Genomic DNA, 27,485 nt, shown 5'->3' with positions numbered 1-27,485 from the left:
ATTACTGGATTTCAAAACTTACTTTAAAGCTACAATACTCAAGACTGTATGCTATTAACAGAATAATAGACAGATCAATGGCACAGAACAGAAAATCTAGAAACAGACACCCCAAACACTCAACCGACCTTTAACAAAGGTGCAAAGGCAATTCAATGGAAAAGGACAGTCTTTTAAACTTACAGTCCTGGGATAACTAGACATCCATATCTAAGAAAAATGAATCCACATACAAACTCTAAACTTTTCAAAATAATTAACTCAAAGGGAATCACAGACCTAAAGGAAAAACTCACAATTTAAAAAAAATTGCAGGGACAATCCCTGGCAATCCAGTGTTTAAGAATCAACACTTCCACTGCTGGGGAAAGAGGTTTGATTTCTGGTCAGGGACTGGGATTCCACATGCCATATGGAATAGGCAAGAAAATCTAGAAGATAACACGGGGGCAAAACTTGAGTTTGGTAATGAGATTTTAGGCACAACACCAAAAGCACAGTCCATGAAAGAAAATAATAAGCTGAACCTTGTTAATATTAAAAACTTCATTCTGCAAAATATACTAATAAGAGATTGAGAAAGAAAGGCCACAAAAGGGTAGTTATAAATCTATTTGCAGGGCAAGAATGGAGACACAGACGTAGAGAACGGGCATGTGGACACATCGGGGGAAGCAGACAGTGAGACGAATTGAGAGAGTGGCGTGGACAAATATGCACTACCATGTGGACAACAGGCATGAGGGGGAAGTTGCTGGGTGACACAAGGAATCAGCTCAGTGATGACCTAGAGGGGTGAGGTCGAGGGTGGGAGGGAGGTTCATGAGGGAGGAGATATATGTATACTTATAGCTGTTTCATACAGGAAACCTGACACACCATTTAATTATCTTCTAATTAAAAATAATTGTTAAAAAATCTATGAATTTAAAAACTAGAAAAAAAATCTAGAGAAGTACATATAGCCACTAGTTTTCTATACAACAATGCCAAATGAATAAAAGTCAGAAGTAATGAAAAGAAAAGATCACAATAACAATTTGATTCTCGAATTAAAAATCTTAGAAAACAGGACAGGAAATATTCAAACATGTAAGAGACTTCAAAAATCTGGAATAAAAAAAAGATCACGGCAGCAAAATCATCCAGTTGGTCTGGAAGAATCAACAGTTACTTACACCAAGTAACAGAAAATATACCATAAACAAAAGCAACCATAGAAAAAATTTACCTACAAAGAAACTTTAGAAAAATGTATACAGTCTTCATGGAGGCAACGAGAAGAATTTCCTGAGAATCTTAGGAAAAAGAAGGCTAGAACAGAATAGTATGTTATATATATTCATGAAGAACAGATATTGTAAGACTGTCAATTTTCTGTAACTCCTTTACAGATTTAGTACCACATTCAGAGCAGCTGAGACCACAATGAAACACGGTCTGCTGTTTTTGTACACAGAAGTAACCACGGAAATCTTATGGAAAGAATGAAGAAAACTATTAACAAAAGTGAAAACTAAAATTAAATAATCCCTGATGGACAGTAAGTCTCCACTGAACTTGACCCTATGTGTGCCCAGGTGGGGGAGTACTTAAGAGACTGGCATAGATGTGCAGCCTGCAAGGGAAGCAGACAATAGGATCAGCTGCAAAAGGCTTTAAAGTTGAGCCCTGGATTCTTCCACTCTGCCCTGGGATCATGAATCTCCACAGCTTCACTGAAGGAATCTGAGGTAGCATCTCCGAGGCCCCATGCCAGGACCATGGGGCACCAAAGTTTGGCTTGGATGTGGCAGTATGGCCCAGATCATGAAATAAGCAGCACAAAGTTTGTTGTATGTGTGCTTAGTCATTCAGTTGTGTCTGACTCTGCGACCCCATGGACTGTAGCCCACCAGGCTCCTCTGTCCAAGGGGAAACTCCAGGCAAGAATACTAGAGTGGGTTGCTATGCCCTCCTCCAGGGAGTCTTCCCAACCCAAAGACTGAACCCAGGTCTCCCGCACTGCAGGTGGATTCTTTACTGTCTGAGCCACCACAGAATGCTAGTGGATGAGAACTGGCCCTTTTAAATGATAATCTTAATAGACTATCACCCAGGGACTAAAAGAGAAAAGTTAGTATCACAGTAATTGTACAAAACGACAGAACTTCATCTCAGAACTTTTGAGCAATGACCCTGCAGTCGACTGACAGCCCACAGTGAGAACTGTCAGGCTAAGGAGCCCCTTCACTTGCTCTTCTGGAATTGTATGAGCATGGTTGGGGACAGGGGTGGACTTATACCAGAAAGGTAAGGATTTCCAGGCCCTGTCAGCAGTCAATAGGAGTGAAGTTTCTGAGTGAGATGCGAGGGGTTCCACACCACAGAAGACAGTCTCCCATCCTTCCCTCTCAGCTCATCTTACCTGTAGCAGCCATTTCCAGGAAGCTTCGTGTAGAAACAGCGAGATGAGACGTATGTGCACTTCATACCAGGAGACTCGGGGGTTCACATCTTCGATATGAGGCCTTGGCCTCAGGTCAGCAGATGGGACGTAGCCCAGCATCTACAGGGGTTAAGGCAAGGCATGGAGAACGACAGAGCATCGCTTACTATAGAAGAGAGAAGCCAAGAGAGCCTTCGGTGTTGGTCTCCAGGGCTCCAGGAAGGCTGTTAGGCTTGGGCTCCCCAATTCTTCCTGTTGGGAGTGCTGACACAAGTGAGAGGCATGGAGTGAGCCAGCTGACAGTTCAGGACAGAGACGTCCCAGGACCCCTTAATAGTCAAGGGAAAGTCCACGTGCCAATCCTGTGAGAATCTCCCCTGGAACCCCGCCTGTCCAGGTCCCGCCCCTACTGTCCTCCTGGAGCCCAGATGCGCATGACAGGAAGTGACGTCCTCCTAAGTACGCTGGGGGAGAGACGCCATCCTTGACAGTGCCAGTATCTCTGAGAGCTGCCATTGACTGTGGCCAGAGGGAGCAGACCCAAGTGTCATCGGGTGTCAAGGTCGGAGGTGACGTGAGTTACGAGTACAGGCACACGTCTCTGTACCCCGATTCCCTTTTCCCTCTGAAAAGAGGGGGCTGCACAGCATCTGGCCACACTACCCCTGCACTCAGACCAGAGGATCCAGCCTAGCTCTTAGACCCCAAGACCATCCACTAACCCCTAGGGGGTCTCGGGAAAGAATGCCTCGGTCAGGCTCTGCTGGACCCCAGCTCTGCTCAGTAGAGGAAGAGCCACGAACCCTGTGGAGTGAAGGGGGGACCCTTGGGAAGACTGAGGGTCTCGATACCCAGAACGGCAGCCATGTGTAACCCCCACTCACCGCGATTTGGCTGCGAATCAGCCGCCGGGCAGCTCTAAAGGCTGAGGGGCTCCCTCACTGCGACCTGGGACACAGGACACTCGGAGAAGTGGGGACTTTGGTCTGAGGGGCTGGCAGCTCGTCAGTAGAGTGAGGATGTCAGGGTTCAGGAAGAGTCAGGATGAGGACCATGCTCCCTGACAAACGGGCGACTCAGGACCCTCCCCTGTGGTCAGCGCTTCCTCCCAGCCAAACATCGGGAAGGGGGGCGGTGGTCTGAGAGGGGAGCTTGGAGCCTTGTTGTGAAGGGGCAGCCACGAGACAGCAGAAGGGAAGGTCCTGGGACCCTTCAGTGGGGGGCTGAGTACGCCCTCCTCTCCTGGTCTGGGGTGACAGGGAAGGTGGCAGCGTCAATTTCAGACAGGAGAGGGAACGGGCTTGGTGCGGGAGATGGGGCATTGGATATGGGGGTGTCTCGCACCAATTTTCATCCTGACTCAGAATGTCAGCTGAGAGGACCTGCCTCCCCTGCCAGCCCCCACTGCCGCCCCCCACTTCTAACGCCCAGGCAGGACTGTCTGCTGCGCCCCAGGCTCACTCTCCCTTGCTGATCAGTGATCTCAGGGGACAGGCTGACCAGGAGAACAGGAGCCCTGTGGGTCCTAGAGCACTGGCCTCGAGGACCCCTCAGAGGCGGCTACCATTCAAGCCAGGGAGGACTCTCCTCGATGAAGGCTCTCACAGCATGTCCTTGTCTGTCCTCCAGGTGCCCTCCTTGCCTGCTTTCCTGCCCCCACTCCCACTTGCGGTCTCTGACCTGCTGTCACCATGCCTCGGAGGCACAAGAACAAGTCACATGCCTGCAGGAAATGCCACCAGGTCCGGGGAGACACTCAGGAGGCCCAGGCCAGTGCTGCTGAAGCCCCAAAGGAGGAGTGCCCCTCCTCCCCCTCTTCTGCCCCTCAGGGTTCTCCCCTGAGCTCCCCTGCTGGCGATCATCAGGAGCTTCAGGGAGCCATGGCCCCTAGCTCTCCTGATGCACGGCCTTCATGTGCAGCATCTGATGAAGGTGTCCAGGGCCCCGAGGAGGAAAGTGCAGGTGCCTCCCAGGAAGCCCCTGCCACTCAGAGCACTCGCAAAGATCCTCTGGCCAGGAAGGCCAGGATACTCGTGGAGTTCCTGCTGGAGAAGTACACCAAGAAGGAGCCCATCATGCAGAGCGCCCTGATGAAAATTGTCAGCAGGAATTACAGACAGCACTTCTCTGACATCCTCAGTACAGCCCGTGAGCGCGTGGAGCTGGTCTTTGGCCTGGAGATGAAGGAAGTCGACCATAGAGGGAACATCTACACCGTCATCAGCAAGGTCAACCTCGGGGCAAACGATTGTCCAAGTGATGGGGGGGTGGCCTCTAAGTCTGGTCTCATCATAGTGCTCCTGGGGGTCATGTTCATGAATGGTAACCGTGCCACCGAGGAGGAGACCTGGGAATTCCTCAGTATGTTGGGGATCTATGCTGGGAGGAGGCACTGGATCTTTGGGGAGCCTAGAAGGCTCATCACCAAAGATCTGGTGCAGAAGGTGTACCTGAACTACCACCGGGTGCCCAATAGTGATCCTCCACGCTACGAGTTCCTGTTGGGCCCGATAGCTTGTGCTGAGACCAGTAAGATGAAGGTACTAGAGGTTCTAGCCATGTTCCATGGTAGGGTCCCTAGTTCCTTCCCAGACCTCTATGATGAGGCTCTGAGAGATCAGGCGGAGAGAGCAGGGCGGAGAGGTGTGGCCAGGGCTCCCACCTTGGCTGAAGCCAGTGCCCCTTCCAGGGCCAAGTCCTGCAGCTCCTCCCACATCTAGGGAGGGGGGCAGGGCACTTTGTTCCCTTTGTGTTAGAACAGAGCAATCAAGCTCCTAAATAGTTCAGAGTACTAGGGTGGAGTGAACAAAATCCATATCTTGTTACAGTTTTAAATGGTAAGCCAGTTTAGGTCTAGTTTGTTTTAACAAAATATATATCTGTTTTCTTGTACCCATATGAGAAATGAGGTGACGGAGGTATTTAGTATTTTCAAATGTTCTTACATTTGATAAGGTTTATTGTGCTTCAGAATTCAAATGTATAAATCATATAAATTGTATTTTCCAGCTGTTTTAATGTGTTTTAATGTTTTAAAAGTTTGGGTATTTGTAAAACACACTGAAAGTACTGAATATATTGTTCACCATGCAAAGAAGATAGCATGACATTAGAAGAGAATTTTTCTTGAAGAGTAGTCAAGCTTCTAAAGAGTACATGGTAATGGGGGTTAGATCACATTTCTTTCAATCACATTTCTCTTTCTGTTTCACACGAGTAACTTCTACATATTATTTGTTTTTTTTTTTTTTCAAATATTTTTACTTGTAAGAGGTTGTTTTTCTTCAGAGTATTAATTTGGTAATGATACTGCTGTTATATTCATTGCTGTTTTAAAAGTTTTAAAGGTACAGTTTTGGTAGATATAAAAGAAATTCAGGAGCCAACTATGTTGTCTTTATGATCTGAAAGTAGGTAACATAGCACTGCAAGAGTGATTTTCATGCTAATGTGAAAGAAGACCACAGAAACTATTGAGAAACAAAAAGAAAATGGAGAAAAGAATAGAGTAAAAAGTCTTTATGTTGTGCTTTACCTTCTTTCTTTTAAACTTTCTTTTAGTAAAAATAAATACTTTGAGTTATTTAGCTCATTTAAGAATATTTGTTTCTTTTGTCCTAATTCACTGCATATTCTCTGCTCTCTCCTGGATTAAAAATAAACTCAGATGGGAAGATGGTATTTGAGGGGTTCATAGTAATCATAACTTCCACTTATTTTAAACCAATACTTCTTAATCAATATGCCACTGCTATATATGTAGTACATGCATTCCAGCATTCATGCAGGATTAGATTTAGCAGACTCCATTCATGGATGGATTACTTGCAACTTTCTCAAGTTCATAAACTGATGAAGTGACCTTCCTAGGACTAGTCCCCTGATCTGGATTCGTGCAGAGCCCACAATATGCCACTTCTCCCAGCCTAAGCCAGAGATCATGTCTTTTCATTCATTTTTCCTCTAAATACTCCAAAAAATGTGTCTGGTTGGATACATGGGGCCCTGTCCCAAAGAACTGTTTTGGAATAAATTTTTAAAAATGCTGATAAATGAATGGTATGAAAGAAGACAAAACTACTCAGGGACAATGTGGTCATGAACACATGCAATGTCAGATACTCTGAAAAGATCAATATGCCCTCATTTATCCTTCTTAATTCTCAGGGACATAAAGCCTTAGCTTAAGCGCTGTGTCCTCAGGTCAATGGATGGAAGAGTCCCAGCCTCTGATAGTTATCAAGGGGAAGGTTTTAGAACACTAGGGGTCCCACAAACTATATCCTGCTTCTTGCCTTGTGTGGCCATGGGGAGAGCAGTCTGTCTGAGGTGTGCCTTCCTTTCCTGCAGGGCAAGAGTGGAGGGGTTCTCAGGGAGTTGAGCACCTTGGTTTTGTGACAGCAGCTCCAATTCTGCCCAAGTAGGAGATCCTAAGAGGCCTTAGGATTTACAGTGAGGACACTGGGTGCTGATGAGTGGACCCCCCAATAGCAAGGGGGACAGCACGGAGGAACAGCCAAGGGTAGCTAGGCAGTAGCTCTCTCACCTCCCCTTCTGTTGTCTCAAGAAGGCGAAAGCCTTGGCCTCAGGCCAGCTGATTCAGCCAGTAGAGAGGGTGGATTCCCATATGCTACCGGAAGTCAAGGTAAGAAACCTGATCTAAGACTGGGGGACCACTGACTCCAGAAGAGAGTGGAGCCCTAGAATGTTCTCCTCTTCAGAAGGCCCCAGTAGCTTTGCATACATCTGGTTCATCCTGTCTTCCAATCCAGAACTTCCAAGAAAGTAATGGCTTTGTTCTGAGGATCACAGCCTCAGGGGAGTGGAGGCTGCAGTCTGGGTCTGGTCAGGAGTGAGGATGAGGTCCCTGAACGAGGGGCAAGAGGACCACTCAGCCCAGAACAGGGGAGACTGTAGAGGCCCACCCCTGATGTCAGCCCTATGAGACCCAGGAGAAAGCTTTCTGGCTGAAGTGCTTCTCTTTCCGCTGGAGGGGTCTCAGGGAGGTGAGAGCCTTGGTCTACTGGTAGAAGCCTCACTTCAGTACAGAGTGGAAAACTAGTGACCCCAAATGAGGATAAAGGAACTGCACCTAAAACACAGCCCTGCCCCTCTACACCTCGCACTTGCAAGTCTGGGAACACAGGAATGATGCATCCCCCACATTTCCTTTCAGAGCATCTCAGGAGGTGAGGCACTGGGGCTCAGAGGTCAACCTCAGGAGGAAATCCAGGTCATGCCAAGAATCAAGTAGAGGACCATGAGGACTAAAGGAACCAATCACACTATACCACCTTTATAGCATCCCTCCCCTAGGGTCAGCCATGAATGGCCACAGGTTGGCAGCTGTCACATCCTCCGAGGTGGTCTCAGGGAATTTAAGGCTGTTGCTGAGAGGACAGGTCTCGTTAGGAGATGGGAAGTCAGTGTGAGGACCTGGAGAGAGGACAGTAATAGTGAAGATAGGGAGGAAATGCAGGTCTTCCTAGGAGCCTGACTGAGGACAGGTGCAGCCAGCCATCAGAAGGCCTCAATTTCCAGTCACAGCTTTCTGGCCTGAGAGACCACAGGTAGATGTGGTAAGTTAGGCAACTTAGTTTCTTTAATGTTGAGTTTCTAGACAGAATTTCTTTTCTAGACAGAGTTTTGAGACAGGTTTTCACTCTCTTTATTCACTTTCATCAAGAGGCTTTTTAGTTTCTTTTCTATTTCTGGCATAAGGGTAGTTCCATCTACGTATCTGAGGTTATTGATATCTCTCCCAGCAATCTTGAATCTAACTTGTACTTCATTCAGTCTGGCATTTCACATAATGTACACTGCATACAAGTTAAATAAGCAGGGTGACAATATACAGTTTGATGTACTCCTTTCCCAATTTGACATCAGTCCATTGTTCTATCCAGTTCTAACTGTTGCTTCCTGACCTGTATGCAGATTTCTCAGGAGGCAGGTTAGGTAGTCTGGTATTCCCATCTCTTAGGAATTTTCCACATTCTATTGTGATCCACACAGTCAAAGGCCTTAGGGTAGTCAATAAAGCAGAAGTAGATGCTTTTCTGGAATTCTCTTGCTTTTTCTATGATCCAATAGATGTTGGCAATTTAATCTCTGTTTCCTTTGCCTTTTCTAAATCCAGCTTGGACATCTGGAAGTTCTTGATTCATGTACTATTGAAGCCTAGCATGGAGAATTTTGAGCAGTACTTTGCTAGCATGTGAGATGAGTGCAATTGTGCAGTAGTTTGAACATTCTTTGGCATTGCCTTTCTGTGGGATTGGAATGACAGCTGACCTTTTCCAGTCCTATGGCCACTGCTGAGATTTCCAAATTTACTGGCATATTAAGTATAGCACTTTAAAGCACCATCTTTCAAGATTTGCAGAAGCTCACCTGGAATTCCATCACCTCCAGTAGCTTTGTTTGTAGCGATGCTTCCTAAGGCCCACTTGACTTCACATTTCAGGATGTCTGTCTCTAGGTGAATGATCACTCCGTCATGGTTATTGGATCATTATGATCTTTTTAGTATAGTTCTTTTGTGTATTCATGCCACCTCTTCTACAGAGCTTCTGCTTCTGTTAGGTCCACACCATTTCTGTCCTTCTTGTGCCCATTGTTGCATGAAATGTTCCCTTGGTATCTCTAATTTTCTTGAAGAGAATCTAGTCTTTCCCATTCTATTGATTTCCCCTGTTTCTTTGCACTGATCACTTAGGAAGGCTTTCTTATCTCTGCTTGCTATTCTTTGAAACTCTGCATTCAGATGGATATATCTTTCCTTTGCTCCTTTGCCTTTGCTTCTCTCCTTTTCTCAGCTATTTGTAAGGACTCCTCAGACAATCATTTTGCCTTTCTGAATTTCTTTTTCATGGGGATGGTTTTGATCACCGCCTCCTGTACAATGCTACAAACCTCCGTCCATAGTCCTTCGGTCACTCTGTCTTCCAGATCTAATCCCTTGAATCTATTTGTCACCTCCACTGTATAATCATACGGGATTTCATTTAGGTCATACCTGAATGGCCTACTGCTTTTCCCTACTTTCTTCAAATTGAGCCTGAATTTTACAAAAAGGAGTCCATCACCTGAGCCACAGTCAGCTCCTGGTCTTTTTTTTGCTTATGACATAGAGATTTTTCACCTTTGACTGCAAAGAATATAATCAATCTGATTTTGTTATTGACCATCTGGTGATGTCCATGTGTAGAGTCTTCTCTTGTGTTGTTGGAAAAGGGTGTTGGCTATGACCAGTGCGTTCTCTCAGCAAAACTGTTAGCCTTTGCCCTGCTTCAATTTGGAGTTCAAGGACAAACTTGCTCTTACTCCAGGTATCACTTGACTTCCTACTTTCGCATTCCAAGCCTCTATGATGAAAAGGACATATTTTCTTGGTTTTAGTTCTAGATGGTCTCGTAGGTCATCATAGAACTGTTCAACTTCAGTTTCTTTGGCATTAATGGTTGGTGCATAGACTTGTATTACTGTTGTATTGAATGGTTTGCCTTGGAAATGAACAGAGATCATATTGTCCTTTTTGAGATTGCACCCAAGTAATGCATTTCGGACTCTTTTGTTGACTATGAGGCTATTCCATTTCTTTTTTAAGATTCTTTCTCACAGTAGTAAATATAATGGTCATGTGAATTAAATTTGCTCATTCCCATCCATTTTAGTTCACTGATTACTAAAATGTTCATGTTCACTCTTGCCATCTCCTGTTTGACCACTTCCAACTTACTTTGATTCATGGACCTAACATTCCAGGTTCCTATGCAATACTGTTCTTTACAGCATCAGAGTTTACTTTCATCACCAGTCACATCCACCACTGGGTGTTGCTTTCACTTTGGCTCTGTCTCTTCATTGTTTCTGGAATTATTTCTCCACTCTTCTCCAGTAGCATATTGGGCACCTACTGACCTGGGGTGTTCCTCTTTCAGTGTCATATCTTTTTGTCTTTTCATACTGTTCATGGGATTCTCAAGGCAAGAATACTGAAGTGCTTGGCTTTTCCCTTCTCCAGTGGACCATGTTTTGTCAGAACTCTCCACCATGACCTGTCTGTCTTGGATGCCCCTACACGGCTTCATTGAGTTAGACAAGGCTGTGATCCATGTGATCAGCTTGGTTAGTTTTCTGATTGTGGTTTTCATTCTGTCTGCCTTTTGATGGATAAGGTAAAGAGGCTTGTAGAAGCTTCCTGATGGGAGGGACTGGCTGTGGCAATACTAAGTGACTCAAACTAAGTGGCAAATATTTGTGACTCATCAGATCAGATCAGATCAGATCAGTCACTCAGTCCTGTCTGACTCTTTGTGACCCCATGAATTGTAGCATGCCAGGCCTCCCTGTCCATCACCAACTCCCAGAGTTCACTGAGACTCACGTCCATCGAGTCAGTGATGCCATCCAGCCATCACATCCTCTGTCGTCCCCTTCTCCTCCTGCCCCCAATCCCTCCCAGCAGCAAAGTCTTTTCCAGTTAGTCAACTCTTCGCATGAGGTGGCCATGGAACAGGAGTTTCAGCTTTAGTATCATTCCTTCCAAAGAAATCCCAGGGCTGATCTCCTTCAGAATGGATTGGTTGGATCTCCTTGCAGTCCAAGGGACTCTCAAGAGTCTTCTCCAACACCACAGTTCAAAAGCATCAATTTTTTGGTGCTCAGCCTTCCTCACAGTCCAACTCTCACATCCATACATGACCAAAGGAAAAACCATAGCCTTGACTAGATGAATATTTGTTGGCAAAGTAATGTCTCTGCTTTTGAATATGCTATCTACTTTGGTCATAACTTTCCTTCCAAGGAGTAAGCGTCTTTTAATTTCATGGCTGCAGTCACCATCTGCAGTGATTTTGGAGCCCAGAAAAATAAAGTCTGCTACTGTTTCCACTATTTCCCCATCTATTTCCCATGATGTGATGGGACCGGATGCCATGATCTTTATTTTCTGAATGTTGAGCTTTAAGCCAACTTATTCACTCTCCTCTTTCACTTTCATCAAGAGGCTTTTTAGTTTCTCTTCACTTTCTGCCATAAGGGTGGTGTCATCTGCATATCTGAGGTTATTGATATTTCTCCCGGCAATCTTGATTCCAGATTGTGTTTCTTCCAGTCCAGCTTTTCTCATGATGTACTCTGCATATAAGTTAAATAAGCAGGGTGGAAATATACAGCCTTGACGTACTCCTTTCCCTATTTGGAACCAGTCTGTTGTTCCATGTCCAGTTCTAACTGTTGCTTCCTGACCTGCATACAAATTTCTCAAGAGGCAGATCAAGACGTCTGGTATTCCCATCTCTTTCAGAATTTTCCACAGTTGATTGATTGTGATCCACACAGTCAAAGGCTTTGGCATAGTCAATAAAGCAGAAATAGATGTTTTTCTGGAACTCTCTTGCTTTTTCCATGATCCAGCAGATGTTGGCAATTTGATCTCTGGTTCCTCTGGCTTTTCTAAAACCAGCTTGAACGTCAGGAAGTTCACGGTTCACATATTGCTGAAACCTGGCTTGGAGAATTTTGAGCATTACTTTACTAGTGTGTGACATGAGTGCAATTGTGCGGTAGTTTGAACATTCTTTGGCATTGCCTTTCTTTGGGATTGGAATGAAAACTGACCTTTTCCTGTCCTGTGGCCACTGCTGAGTTTTCCACATTTGCTGGCATATTGAGTACAGCACTTTCACAGCATCATCTTTCAGGATTTGGAATAGCTCAACTGGAATTCCATCACCTCCACTAGCTTTGTTCGTAGTGATGCTTTCTAAGGCCCACTTGACTTCACATTCCAGGATGTCTGGCTCTAGGTCAGTGATCACACCATCATGATTATCTGGGTCATGAAGATCTTTTTTGTACAGTTCTTCTGTGTATTCTTGCCATCTCTTCTTAATATCTTCTGCTTCTGTTAGGTCCATCCCATTTCTGTCCTTTATCGAGCCCATCTTTGCATGAAATGTTCCTTTGGTATCTCTGATTTTCTTGAAGAGATCCCTAGTCTTTGCGATTCTGTTGTTTTCCTCTATTTCTTTGCATTGATTGCTGAAGAAGGCTTTCTTATCTCTTCTTGCTATTCTTTGGAACTCTGCATTCAGATGTTTATATCTTTCCTTTTCTCCATTGCTTTTCACTTCTAGGTGTTGCAAGAGGGCATCAGAGGGCAAACACACTGAAACCATACTCACAGAAAACTAGTCAATCTAATCACACTAGAACCACAGCCTTGTCTAACTCAATGAAACTAAGCCATGCCCGTGGGGCAACCCAAGATGGGCAGGTCATGTTGGAGAGATCTGACAGAATGTGGTCCACTGGAGAAGGGAATGGCAAACCATTTCAGTATTCTTGCCTTGAGAACCCCATGAACAGTATGAAAAGGCAAAATGATAGGATACTGAAAGAGAAACTCCCCAAGTCAGTAGGTGCCCAATATGCTACTGGAGATCAGTGGAGAAATAACTCCAGAAAGAATGAAGGGATGGAGACAAAGCAAAAACAATACCCAGCTGTGGATGTGACTGGTTATAGAAGCAAAGTCCAATGCTGTAAAGAGCAATATTGCATAGGAACCTGGAATGTCAGGTCCATGAATCAAGGCAAATTGGAAGTCGTCAAACAAGGAATGGCAAGAATGAATGTCGACTTTATAGGAATCAGCGAAGTGAAATGGACTGGAATGGGTGAATTTAACTCAGATGACCAATATATCTACTACTAAGGGCAGGAATCCCTCAGAAGAAATGGAGTAGCCATCATGGTCAACAAAAGAGTCTGAAATGCAGTACTTGGATGCAATCTCAAAAATGACAGAATGATCTCTGTTCGTTTCCAAGCAAACCATTCAATATCACAGTAATCCAAGTCTATGCCCCAACCAGTAACGCTGAAGAAGCTGAAGTTGAACGTTTCTATGAAGACCTACAAGACCTTTTAGAACTAACACCCAAAAAAGATGTCCTTTTCATTATAGGGGACTGGAATGCAAAAGTAGGAAGTCAAGAAACACCTGGAGTAACAGGCAAATTTGGCCTTGGAATACAGAATGAAGCAGGGCAAAGACTAATAGAGTTTTGCCAAGAAAATGCACTGGTCATAACAAACACCCTCTTCCAACACCACAAGAGAAGACTCTATCCATGGACATCACCAGATGGTCAACACCGAAATCAGATTGATTATAGTCTTTGCAGCCAAAGATGGAGAAGCTCTATACAGTCAGCAAAAACAAGACCAGGAGCTGACTGTGGCTCAGACCATGACCTCCTTATTGCCAAATTCAGACTTAAATTGAAGAAAGTAGGGAAAACCACTAGACCATCAGGTATTACCTAAATCAAATCCCTTATGATTATACAGTGGAAGTGAGAAATAGACTTAAGGGCCTAGATCTGATAGATAGAGTGCCTGATGAACTATGGAATGAGGTTCATGACATTGTACAGGAGACAGGGATCAAGACCATCCCCATAGAAAAGAAATGCAATTGTGACTCATACTAAGTGGCAAATAAATGAAATTTTGTTGCAGGTGTTCAAAATATCTAGGGAAAGGGGGTCTGAGGCCTCTGGGGCAAGTATCTGTTTTCCTTTTCTTTCCAGAATTATGGACTTGGCAGGATAGACATTGCTGGTAGACTGTTTGCACAATTTTATAAAAATCCTCCTACCAGTGTCTGTAATTTGAGTCATCTTAAATGATGGTCAGGGAAAGAGTTGCTAGAAAGCTGGGAGGAACCAAGGGATCATCTTGAATTTCTCATAGCCTCAACTCTTTATTTCATTTAAAGCTATTGTTTACCCATTTACTTTCTCCAATGTGGGAGCTGACTGGTGCCATATTAAATAGACGTCAGGATGGCAAAAGTGCGGCAAGGAAGGGTCAATGTTTTTGGCAGAAGCAAAATGGACTTTATCTACATGTGCCACAATGTTCACAGATTCTTTTGTTGTTCTGCCTGTACATACAAGTCAGCTTCAGTGTTTCTCTGATACTTGGGTTTAGTCCTTTTAGTGTGAGCTTCAATTTTGATGACAGACAACATTCTACTACAGGACATAGAAGACTTCCAAAGGTTTCTAATAATTCCTGAAACACTTATAATACACACCTATACAAGTCTGAAAGTGTGAGTTGCTCAGTTGTGTCTGACTCTTTGCGACCCCTTGCACTGTAGCCCACCAGGCTTCTCTGTCCATGGAATTCTCCAGGTAAGAATACTGGAGTAGGTAGCCATTCCCTTCTCCAGGGGATGTTCCTGACCCAGAGATCGAAGTCAGATCTCCTGCACTGCAGGCAGATTCCTTGCTGTCTGAGCCACCTGGTAAGCCAGACACAACATAAAAAAGGCTTAACATTACTTCTTATTTGGCAATGCTTCCCATGTAATTTCACATAACCAATATTCTTAATTAGTTTAATATCTCTCTTTTTATAAGCAGAGAGAACAAATCTTTGAGATATTTCAGGGGCCCTCTGAAATAACGTATACCTCAAAGCTACTTCTAAGTCAAAAAGACATGTAGAATTTGATTTGGAGGAAGCTTTTCAAAAACATCAAAGAGGCTTTAAAACACTTAGTCTCATAGATCACTGGGAAAAAATGCTTAGTTATCCACTTAACCAAAATAACAAAGAGTTCATAGGCAAATATAGGTTATATCGTTCTGATTAAAATTTAGCTCTTTTAACATCCAGAGGACTAGGTTTACTTAAGCAATCATGTTCTGATAAAGATTCTCTCTCTCTCTCTGTCTCTCTCTCTCTCTGTCTCTCTCTCTCTGTGTCTCTCTCTCTCTCTCTATATATATATATATATATATATATTTGGTCAGATTCCTTCAAGGTAAAGAAAAACTTTCATAATTTCTTCTTACCAAGAACAAACCCATAGAAAAAATACAGTTTGTCCTTTTAACAGAGATAAAACCAAATTCCAATTTTATACGAGGTTACTTTTGATACTTAAACTCACTTACTTAATTAAATTGATTCCAATTTTATTTATTCTTGACCACACATAAAATTCCTTTCCAAAGATTTATTTTTTCACAAAACTTACAATTTTCTATGTCCATTTTAGTTTGTGCCTTGTTTTCTTTCCCATTTGGGAATAACCAGCCTTACAAAAAACTACTTTTTTTTTCCTTAACAAAAACGTCTCCATACCATATAAATTTTATTACCACCAAATATATTCTGTCTGTTATACTCAGTAGCTTTAACCACATATTAAACTTCTTAATCCTTTTAATTTTAATTTTTTCAGTGAAAATAAAGAAGTAAACAATTCTTTTTTTTCCTTTTTTTAAATTTAAATTTATTTATGTTAATTGGAAAATAATTACTTTACAATATTGTATTGGTTTTGCCATACATCAACATGAATTCGCCACGGGTGTACACGTGTTCCCCATCCTGAACCCCCTCCCACTTCCCTCCCCGTACCATCCCTCTGGGTCATCCCAGTGCACCAGCCCCAAGCATCCTGTATCCTGCATCGAACCTGGACTGGCAATTCGTTTCTTTCTTAATTGTATTAATATTTTGTGGCTCAGCAAACTTAAAAACACATGTTATAATTTCCAGAAATATATAGAATAATCTTTCAATAAAGCATAAGGTACATTTATTAATAAACCAAAACATACTTAGTCTCTTGTAGTAACAGGTGAAATATATGCAAACTTAGACTTGTTCAACAATTAATGTTTTAGTATTTTATCTTATTTGGAAATGACTAGATAGTCAACAAATTTTCATCACTTAATTTAACTTAGCCAAACTCTAAGAGTATAAATTACCAAAGAGATTTAGGAAACAATTTGAGTAGACATATCACAAAACGATTATTGTTAAAAAGTTCACCTAAAAACTATCTCATTTATATCTATTTAATTCTTTTGTTCTTAATAATCATACTTAGATTCCTCATGAAAATCTCATTAAAGCATTTAGTCATTATCTTAAGACCTTTTGACTCTTTTTTGTTTGTTTGTTTGTTCCCGACAAATGTTGCAACAGAGACATTAGCTCATTTGACTAGTAAACCCAGTAGAACAAAAGTTGGTTATCCATATTTTATTTTATGCTAACTCTGAAGATATACCCATATTAAACCAGTAAGCTTAAATTTAGCTTTTATTTACTCAAGATTATTCTAGCTCTATGTGAACCTGAAAATTATTTGGGTTGGTGTTTCTTAAACTTTTAAGAATTTTTATATAAGCACAAGTTTTTTTAAGCCAATTAATAGAGCTCTTTTACAAATATGATTTTGGCAACATAATCTGGAATTAGAAAGATACCATATTTACAATGTATACATATAGACATACAGACAGACAATTAGCTCAAAGTTTTCATTGTAAAACTTTAGTCATGAATCAGGTACAGTACAAAACTCACTAGTTTATAAATAACAACTGGAATTAATTAAGTATACTCATTCAGATGGCTAAAGTATTTTTCTTTGTTTGTGGAGAAGACTTTTAAGATCAGTATTTTCCCTTGACAAGCAATTTTAAAGAGACTGTTTAGGCAAGGGGGTGTTTTGCTGCTGCTGCTGCTAAGTCACTTCAGTCGTGTCCGACTCTGTGTGACCCCATAGACATCAGCCGACCAGGCTCACCTGCCCCTGGGATTCTCCAGGCAAGAACACTGGAGTGGGTTGCCATTTCCTTCTCCAATGCATGAAAGTGAAAAAGTAAAAGTGAAGTCGCTCAGTCTTGTCCGACTCTTAGAGACCCCATGGACTGCAGCCTACTAGGCTCCTCCATCCATGGGATTTTCCAGGCAAGAGTACTGGAGTGGGGTGTCATTGCCTTCTCCGAGGGGGTGTTTTAGCAGTATGTGTTTAAAGAGGTTCCTTTTTTTTTTTTTTTAATTCTACAGACTGAGCTAACCCAGACTCATTCTCAGGTGCTGTGACCTGTGTTAACACTTGAAAGACATGATAGAATTTATAACTTCAAGGGGCAGAGACAGAAAATGTGTTTTCTCCTAGGAGTTTTGGAGCATATTTGTCTATTATCATAAGTATTTGAGTAATTGCTATTAATTTTTTTCCTTAAGTAAAGGAAAATTTTACTCTAATACCCTGGTTATTTATAATATCTACAAGCATTTTAGTAGGGATAGGCAAAGCCTTGGGACTTGTCAAGTTAGGTGTGTTTTGACTTGCTTCTAGAATCGTATTTCTGATTTTATATGTACAAGACAAAGACAGTTGTTTCTGTTAGCCCTTGGCTCCAGCTGATTTGTTCTGAGATTATGTGTAGGAGGTCCTGAAAATTTACTGAGGAAGCAGGGTTATTTTTAAGAAGGAGAATTTTGTTGGATTTTTGTTTAAGTCCTTTCATCATAATAAGGAATGTCTTAAGGGCAGTCATTATAATTTTTTTCCTTTCAATTTGATCCTCACATAAGTATTAATATGACAGATGTTTATGATGACAGCTCCCACAAAATGTTTTCCTTTTAAATACAGCCAATTTAAAGGATCCATCATCTGGCAATTGGCAAGTAGGCTCTTATATTAATTTCAAACAGCAACTCAAACCAGTAAGGTTTTTTTTTTTTTAATTGCTTAACAAAAGATGCAAGAAACATAATACAAGAGAGTATGTACCCCTCACAAGATCCAGAAAGTTCATTCCCAGAGTTAGTCAAAAAAGTAAAAGCGTTTTGTTGCTACAGGTGGTATGAATGATGTAGTGAAAACAAGCTCTGTAGTGTCCCACAAAACGTGGGGCACTCCAGCCATAAGCTCACTAATTCATGACACCAGGCAGGCACTACTGGCATGAGGCTTTCCAGTGCTAACAAGAAACACAAGCTGAGATGACAAATGCCCTTTATGGACCAGGACCCCTTATGACAACCCCCCCTGAGAGCTGGCCCAACCAGACAAAGGGAGTGCTGCTGGTGACTTCATGTCTTGGAACTCCAGTCTATTCAACAAGCCACCAGATATACCCCAGTAAATGTATCTCCTGGATGGCAGAGATCAGACAGAATATTCTCACTGGACAAAATGATGAGCTCTCAAGATATAAAAGAAGATGGAAGGTAAAGTCTCATCTGGTTTTTACTTACGGGAACCACAGCAAAGTTTGTCTAAATAGATGCAGGTCTGGTGAGAATTGCTAACTCATCACTCTGTGAGGCTGGCTTGAACAGCAGGCTTATAGAGCCTATGCCTGCTGTACTGCCCTATGGTTCCTGCTCCTTATGACAAATGACACAACAGACAAAGTAAAATGGTGACCATGTTTGAGAAGAAAAGAATCCCTAAGTTTCCCTAAGTCCAAGGAACTAGCTATACAAATATTATCTCCTGCTAATCTAAATTTAGAGAGAAAAAAAGGGACTCTGACTACTTTCCCTCGCATCAGACCTTGAAGGCAGAGATCTGGAGACTGACATGATAAGACATCTTACCTTCTGCGGCCTTTGTCAGATGTCCCAGGATCTCTCAGTAGCAGCAGTCTCAGGATGATAAACCTCCTGGCTGGCTTGCCAACTGTCAGGGAGAGAGAAATTTATGCCTCTATGCCTCTTGAGTTCCTGTGATTGGACTAATAATAAAATTGACACAGACAGATTAACAGGAGAAGAAGAAACAAATTGTAATTCATGTGCACGAGGGTGTCTTAGAAATGGGACCTGAAGAAGTGGCCAAAGCAGGCAGCTTTTATATGTTTCATACCTAGAAACAATACATTTTTGAGGAATGGACAGGACAAATAAACGTAAGTTTTTTGGGCTCAATTAGTGAAGAATCTAAACAGAATTTGAGCTTGGGGTAGTAAATTAAAGACATTTGTGTATACAGACTTCTCTGACTGAATTCTCTATTTTTGGCTATCGGGGTGTTCTTCTACCTCCAGATGCAGGCAGTGCATCTTTCATATGACAGACGCATTTCCTGCTTTCAGAGAGACAGAAAAGAGGGTCAAAATATTACTCCTGCAATGGCCTTTTCTTAAGTAACCTGAATACAAGGTAATCAATATGTCACTGTGGCATATTTTGGGGCAACCTGCATTGAGCCCCAACAGGTGAGATGCACAAGAGCCACTCTGTTGACACTTTCTGCCTTGAACTGGTAGAGCCAAATCCCAATGCACTAAAAGTGCATTTTAATTGGGTTATCGAGTAATTTACAAATTCTAAGAGTGGGCTAGATTTTGGTGGGGAAGAAACAAATAAAAATAGACATGGTTTAGATAGAAGGGAAACTGGAAAGGACTAAAAGAGTTGGTACATGACAAAATTCCAGGAACTTTGAGTTGCTTCCAGGTAGGAAATAAAAAAAAAAAACAAACCTCCACACCAAAATTAAATAATAAATGGTCTAACATGGAAAAGGTACTTAATTTTACTTGCTAAAGCAAAATTTTGACTGATTTGGTATTGTTCTGTCTGAAAGTGCTGCATTTCCCCTGACATATGCTGGATTTAAGAAAACATTGCTACACAGGTGATATTGTCTAGGTAAAGATATTAACTGCCATTCATGAAACATGTAATATTTGCCTGGATTTTGATGGGTGCTTTATACACAATACAAACATTCCCACAGTCATACAGTGCAGTTCAGTTCAGTCGCTCCGTCGTGTCTGACTCTCTGAGACCCCATGAATCGCAGCATGCCAGGCCTCCCTGTCCATCACCAACTCCCAGAGCTCACTCAGACTCACGTCCATCGAGTCCGTGATGCCATCCAGCCATCTCATCCTCTGTTGTCCCCTTCTCCTCCTGCCCCCAATCCCTCCCAGCATCAGATCTTTCCCAATGAGTCAACTCTTCGCATGAGGTGGCCAAAGTATTGGAATTTCAGCTTTAGCATCATTCCTTCCAAAGAACACAGTCATACAAGTTAGGATTTATCAAATTCATTTGGCAGATGAAGAACTTGCATTATTCTCATATTCACAAGGTGGTAAGTAACAGAGCTAGACTAGACTCCTGGTCTGAATTTCTCTAGGGCACACTTTTCTACCACTCCCACCCTGATGTTGACCTTGTGTATTTTTACTCACTTTTCTTCTCTCTATTCTGGAATATATTTCAGGTGATTGAAGGAACAATAAAAATAAAAAGCAGTGTGTGTCCAAAGTACTGGATTGAAATACATAACCAGGGCAATAAGAAAACCCAAATAAGTGAGGGGTATGAATAATGAAAAGAAGCTTACTACCTGGTAACAATATGATCATTTATATGTGCAGTGTCAGTTAACCATGAAATAGGAGGGTCTCATGAAATTATCAGGCTCAGCCCACTTCTGTAGTATGCAAGTCTCATAGAACAGAAGTTGTATCGGAAGCCAAGTCTGGGTGGTAAAGAAAAGAAAGAAATTAGCATGTTTTTTGCATTTTTCTCTGAGAGCTCAACTCCTATCTAAGTCTTCTACCTGGCACTTCAGCTTCCCTATCTTACATCATTCCTGGGACACAGACCCATTGCCATCAAGACTCACAGTGGAGATAGTACTTAAGAATTTGCATGGATGTGGCTTTTACAAGGAAGCCATTCATTAAAGAGACAGGAGCTGAGACAGGACTCGGGTGCAGGACTGCAGAGGAGAACACCACCTGATCCTTTAGGGAGTCCTGCAGGGACAACCCTGTACCTACTCTTAGACCTGTGCCATCAGGCAGCTTCCTGCAAGGAAGGTCTCAAGTAGGTGAGGACCTCGTTGTAAGGACAGTGACAGAAGGAAGTGCCCAAGGTCCTGAAAGGAGTGTAATTGAGAAGCCTATGTGAAACTATGTGTGTCCTCCACTCCCAGAGGGGGCGCCAGAGATCGAGGCACTATCTATGGTGAGGCGCTCACTTCCTCCTAGGTAGTAGCCAGCACTCACTTCCGGCTAGGCGGCTAAGGAAGCAGAGCGAGTTTGCCTCCGGCGGTGGCACGTGGCCTCAGGCGTGTGAGCATTTCCAGGATCTAGCAGGAACCGAGTCAAGGTGAGGAGCCTGAATGATGAATGGGAGACCCCCCCAAACCTCCAACCTCCCCCACCCCGTGCTGCTGCACCCCCATCTTTGCCTCGCACCCCGCTCCGTGCCTCGCCCCCTGCCCCATGCCTCGCCCCCTCCCCCGTGCCTCTCCCTCGCCCCCTTGCCTGGCCCCCTCCCCCTTGCCTCGCCCCCCCTCCCCCGTGCCTTATGTCCACAAAGCCCTGACGCTCTGGTGGAGGAAGATTCCTGCCCAGAGGCTATCCGGGAGGTGAGGACCTTGGTTGAAGTGGGTGGCCCCAGTTTAGAGGGCGAAGAAGACCCTAACAAGGGTCTGAGAGAGGAAATTCAGGTGGAAAGTCTGAACAAGGCCCTGGTTGTTGCTCTCAGAGGACCCAAGCATGGCGGTCAGGTAGAGGTGAGCCTTCCTTTTCTATATGATAGATTAGGAGCTCGACCACCTTGCCCTGAAGGAATTCGAGGAGGCAACTCTGAGTGAGGTCTGAGGGGACCTCCACCCCAGAACAGTGAAGTGGCACAGGACTTGTGGTTCCGTCAAGCTTGGGAAGACCCGAACAGGGCGATCAGGCTGACTTCTTTGAGGAGGGTCTCTGAGATTGTGAGGGTGTTGGTTTTTTAGGGGAGGGGCCTCAAGGTAGCAGATGAAAGCATTCTAGGGTGGCCAGGGGTTGGGATGAGGACCCTATGTGAGGACAAAGGGAATTCCTGCCCTGCTGGCAGCCTGGCGTGTCCGTGCAACTGGTGATGTGATGACTGACACTCATTTTCTCTTATGGTATCTTGAGGATGGAATGGTGAAGGGATGGGGGGTGGGGGGCGAGGCAGGAAGGCAGCATGTGGGGCGAGTGAAAGATTTTATTTATAAGGGGTAGTTTATTCCCCCACAGTAGGAGGATTTCCAGATCTTTCCAGGAGTTGTATGGGGTACAGAAGGATCCATCTGCTTTTCTCAGCCTTAGAGACCATGGGAAAGTGGGGGAACCCTCAAGTGTTACTGGGTTGTTGTCTCAGGAGAGGCTGGCAGGAAGACAGAAATTCCAGATCATGCAAAGGGTCAAAGGAAAGATTGAAAGGACTACCAAAAATTGAATCAGTTCAATTCAGTTTGGTCACTCGGTCATGCCTCTTTGTGACCCCATGGACTGACTGCAGCATGCCAGGCTTCCCTGTCCATCACTGACTCCCAGCACTTAATTAAAACTCATGTCCATGGAGTTGGTGATGCCATCCAACCATCTCACCCTCTGTCGTCCCCTTTTCCTCCCGTCTTCAATATTTCCCAGCTTCAGGGTCTTTTCCAATGAATCAGTTCTACCCATAAAGTGCCCAAAGTATTCAGCTTCAGCAACAGTCCCTCCGATGAATATTCAGGACCGATTTCCTTTAGGTTTGACTCGTTTAATCTCCTTGCAGTCTAAGGGACTCTCAAGAGTCTTCTCAAACACCACAGTTCAAAAGCATCAATTCTTTGGTGCTCAGCTTTCTTATAGTCCAACTCTCACATCCATACATTTCAGTTCAGTCGCTCAGTCGTGTCCAACTCGTTGCAACCCCATGAATCACAGCATGCCAGGCCTCCCTGTCCAGCACCAACTGCCGGAGTTCACTCAGACTCATGTCCGTTGAGTCAGTGATGCCATCCAGCCATCTCATCCTCTGTCGTCCCCTTCCCTTCCTGCCCCCAATCTCTCCCAGCATCAGGGTCTTTTCCATGCGTCAACTCTTCGCATGAGGTGGCCAAAGTACTGGAGTTTCAGATTCAGCATCAGTCCTTCCAATGAACACCCAAGACTGATCTCCTTTAGAATGGACTGGTTGGATCTCCTTGCAGTCCAAGCGACTCTCAAGAGTCTTTTCCAACACCACAGTTCAAAAGCATCAGTTCTTCTGTGCTCAGCTTTCTTCACAGTCCAACTCTCACATCCATACATGACCAAAGGAAAAACCATAGCCTTGACTAGACTGACCTTTGTTGGCAAAGTAATGTCTCTGCTTTTGAATGTGCTATCTAGGTTGGTCATAACTTTCCTTCCAAGGAGTAAGCGTCTTTTAATTTCATGGCTGCAGTCAACATCTGCAGTGATTTTGGAGCCCAGAAAAATAAAGTCTGCCACTGTTTCCACTGTTTCCCCATTTTTTGTCGTGAAGTGATGGGACCAGATGCCATAATCTTAGTTTTGTGAATGTTGAGCTTTAAGCCAACTTTTTCACTCTCCTCTTTCACTTTCATCAGGAGGCTTTTTAGTTTCTCTTCACTTTCTGCCATAAGGGTGGTGTCATTTGCATATCTGAGGTTATTGATATTTCCCCCGGCAATCTTGATTCCAGCTTGTGCTTCTTCCAGCCCAGCGTTTCTCATGATGTACTCTGCATATAAGTTAAATTAGCAGGGTGACAATATACAACTTTGACGTACTCCTCTTCCTATTTGGAACCAGTCTGTTGTTGCATGTCCAGTTCTAACTGTTGCTTCCTGACCTGCATATTGGTTCCTCAAGAGGCAGGTCAGGTGGTCTAGTATCCTCATCTCTTTCAGAATTTTCCGTAGTTTGTGGTGATCCACACAGTCAAAGGCTTTGGCATAGTCAATAAAGCAGAAATAGATGTCTTTCTGGAACTCTCTTGCTTTTTTGATGATCCAGTGGATGTTGGCAATTTGATCTCTGGTTCCTCTGCCTTTTCTAAAACCAGCTTGAACATCTGGAAGTTCACCGTTAACATACTGCTGAAGCCTGGCTTGCAGAATTTTGAGCATTACTTTACTAGCATGTGACATGAGTGTAGTTGTGTGGTAGTTTGAACATTCTTTGGCATTGACTTTCCTTGTGATTGGAATGAAAACTGACCTTTTCCATACATGACTACTGGAAAAACCATAGCTTTGACTAGATGGACCTGTGTCAGCAAGGTAATGTCTCTGTTTTTTAATATGCTATCTAGTTTGGTCATAGCTTTTCTTCCAAGGAGCAAGAGTCTTTTAATTCCATTGCTGCAGTCACCATCTGCCGTGATTTTGGAGCCCAAGAACATAAAGTCTCTCACTGTTTCCATTGTTTCCCCATCTATTTGCCATGAAGTGATGGGACTAGATGCCATGACCTTAGTTTTTTAAATGTTGAGTTTTAAGCCAACTTTTTCACTCTCCTCTTTCACTAAGAGGCTCTTTAGTTCTTCTTTGCTTTCTGCCATAAGGGTGGTGTCATGTACGTATCTGAGGTTATTGATATTTCTCCCAGCAATCTTGATTCCAGCTTGTGTTTCATCCAGCCTGGCATTTCAGATAAGTTAAATAAGCAGAGTGACAATAGATCACAAAAAATCTAGGTCCCACATTTTTCATTCAGAACTTGCAGGCTCAGGGCAGGACTGTCAGACTGAGGCTGATAATCCACATCAAATCTGAGAGAGAAGAGTATGAGGTTAGTCTGACGTTGCAGCCACCAGTCAGCAGAGGGGAAGTATACCAGGTACCGCCTGGAGACCAGGTGAGCATCCTTAAGGAGAACTGAGGACCCAAGCAGCCCCTGAAAGAGTGGGTTCCTCTCAGATGGGTATCCTCTGACAGAGAGAAGGGCTAAGGAACCCCTTCACTTCCTCCTCTGGGGTCTCTGGGAAGTGCTGACTTTGGTTTGAGGTGTCAGCTTCAAAGCATCAGAAAAGAGGAGCCTCTAGACCTGCCAACAATTGACTAAATGAGTATGATGACCCTGAGTATAAACTGAGAATACCCTCAAACCCAGAAGCGAGGCTCCCTACTGCCAGCCCCTGCTGTCACCCTAGTATACCCCTAGCAGGGTTGGCAGGCTGCATTCTAAGGCTCTAATATCCTCCACAGTTTTCTCAGGGGACAGGCTGATCAAAACAGAAGCCTTGAGAGGTCCTCGACTAGTGCCCCCAGGGACCTTGCAGAGGTGGCCTTGGTTAAAGCCAAGGTGGAATCTCCCTGCTGAGGTGCTTACAGCATCTTATTCTCCTTCCTCCAGGTGCCCACGTCTTCTGAGCTCCTGTCTATACTCCTTCCTGCTGTCCCCTACCATGCCTCGAAGTAAGAAGAGTAAGGCCCGTGGTGGTGATAAATGTCCCCAAGCCCAAGGCAAGACCCAGAGTTGTGGTGGTGCTCAGGCCATAGCAACAGCAGAAGAGGAGTCCACTACCTCCTCTCTTCAGTGTGAAGATATTACCCAGAGTCTGCCTGGTGCTGAGTCATGTAGCACTTCTCGGGAGCGTCAAAGAGTACCGACCATCGCCACTACTGCTCTCTTTTCTTACACTAGATCTTGTGAAGCATTCAATGGCCAATCCAAGTATAGGGCACTTGCCTATGAGGTCCCACCCTTCACTGAGACCCCAGGAACTGACTGTTTAACCAGGAAACCTAGCTTGTTGGAGCAGTTCCTTCTGTACAAGTATAAAATGAAGCAGCTCATGATGAAGGAAGACATACTGAAGATTATCCACCAAAGCCACCATGACCGATTTGCTGAGATTCTCAAGAGAGCCTCTGAACGCATTGAGCTAGTCTTTGCAGTAGATCTGAAGGAAGTTGATTCAGTCGTTCCCTGCTATAATCTGATCAGCAAATTGAAGCTCCCCAACAATGGGAGGGTGCGTGGTGGAAGGGGTTTACCCAAGACTGGTCTCCTGATGAATCTCCTGGGTATGATCTTCCTGAAGGGCAACTGTGCCGCTGAGGAAGACATCTGGAAATACCTGGGTACAATGCGAGTATATGCTGGAAGAAAGCACTTTATCTTTGGAGAGCCCAGAAAGCTCATCACCAAAGATTTAGTGAGGCTGAAGTACCTGGAGTACCGCCAGGTTGCCAACAGTGATCCTCCACGTTATGAGTTTCTCTGGGGCCCCAAAGCACATCTTGAAACCAGCAAGATGAAAGTCCTGGAATTTTTGGCAAAGGTCAATGATGCTGTTCCCAGTGACTTCCCCGCTTATTATGAAGAAGCTTTGCAAGATGAAGAAGAGAAAGCCCAAGGCATGCATGCAGCCAAGCCTGACACTACTGTCAAAGTCAGTACACCTCCCAGGGGACATGCTCAATATTATCATCCCACCCATAAAGAAGTATGTGAAGTTTTTACCCCCAGCCAGGAAAATATAACATCACAATAGGGATTATATTCTTGGAAATGTAAAGAATCCCATAGTAAAATAGTTAGGATAATGGAATAGAAAAAAAGTAAAACATGGTCAGTGTTAGTTTTTCTTGTTCCTTTTAGGCTTTAGCTTTGTTAAAGTAATTGATTTGTGCTCTGAGTTCCTTAGCTTCTTCAAGAAAGTAAGAGAAGTAAAATGCTAGTAAAGTAAACCTTGTGTTTATTGGCTCTTTTATTCATCAAACATTGAGAATCTGCTCTTGGGAAGGCTCAATGCTAGTACTGGGGATGCTAATATAAAGAAAACCCAGCCTCTACTCACAGAATTTTAGAGCTTATGAGTTACATTCATATGAGTAAGATACTGAAATATTCTCTATGACTTATGTGTAAAGTAAAAAGAATGGTTGAAGTGGAGGGTATTCCTTATGATGGCCCTGCCTGCCTGGCTGCTCAATCACTTAAGTCATGTGTGACCCCATGGATGATAGCCCACCATGCCCCTCTGGTACATGGAATTTTCCCAGAAAGAATACCGGAGTGGGTTGCAATGCCCTCCTCCTGGCAATCTTCCCGACCCAGGGATTAAACCCACGTCTCCTGTGCCTCCTGCATTGCAGGAGAATTCTTTGCCACTGGGTGATGGCAGTTAAGTGTAAATTTCCTGAGTAAGGCAGTTTGGGACTTTAGGAAACTATGAGTCCTCAGTGGAATGTAATTTTCATTGCCGTTGTGTGGTGGGGTAGTTGAGGTCCTGAAGTGGTGAGTAGAGGCCAAACCTTCCAAGAGTTGATATAAAAAACCCTGTATCAATCTGCCAAGACTGCTGTAACAAGACCATAGATAGGGTGGCTTAAACAACAGACATTTATTTTTCACAGTTACAGAAGTTGGGAAGTCCACAATCAATGTGCCAGTGGATTCTGTTCCTGGTGAGAGCTCTCTTTCTGGCTACCTTC

At 43.7% G+C, this 27,485-nt stretch overlaps 2 protein-coding genes across 2 annotated transcripts; both read left to right on the top strand.

Moving 5' to 3' along the window:
- The first annotated feature begins 4,119 nt into the window (after positions 1–4,119).
- Positions 4,120–5,148, top strand: LOC133242683 (melanoma-associated antigen B4-like). Its single transcript, XM_061408829.1, has one exon. It carries the CDS (start codon positions 4,120–4,122, stop codon positions 5,146–5,148), a length of 1,029 nt encoding a protein of 342 aa, XP_061264813.1.
- Positions 5,149–21,322: 16,174 nt separating this feature from the next.
- LOC133242890 (melanoma-associated antigen B5-like) lies at positions 21,323–26,675 on the top strand. The gene is made up of 2 exons (XM_061409114.1): positions 21,323–21,403; positions 25,399–26,675. Exon 2 carries the CDS (start codon positions 25,451–25,453, stop codon positions 26,540–26,542), a length of 1,092 nt encoding a protein of 363 aa, XP_061265098.1. The 5' UTR covers positions 21,323–21,403; positions 25,399–25,450; the 3' UTR covers positions 26,543–26,675.
- The last annotated feature ends 810 nt before the right edge of the window (positions 26,676–27,485 follow it).

Source organism: Bos javanicus, chromosome X (genome assembly GCF_032452875.1).
Source record: "Bos javanicus breed banteng chromosome X, ARS-OSU_banteng_1.0, whole genome shotgun sequence".
Lineage (NCBI taxonomy): Eukaryota > Metazoa > Chordata > Mammalia > Artiodactyla > Bovidae > Bos > Bos javanicus.
The sequence above is the reverse complement of the archived record's forward strand: the minus strand, read 5'-3'. Positions and strand labels throughout refer to the sequence as shown.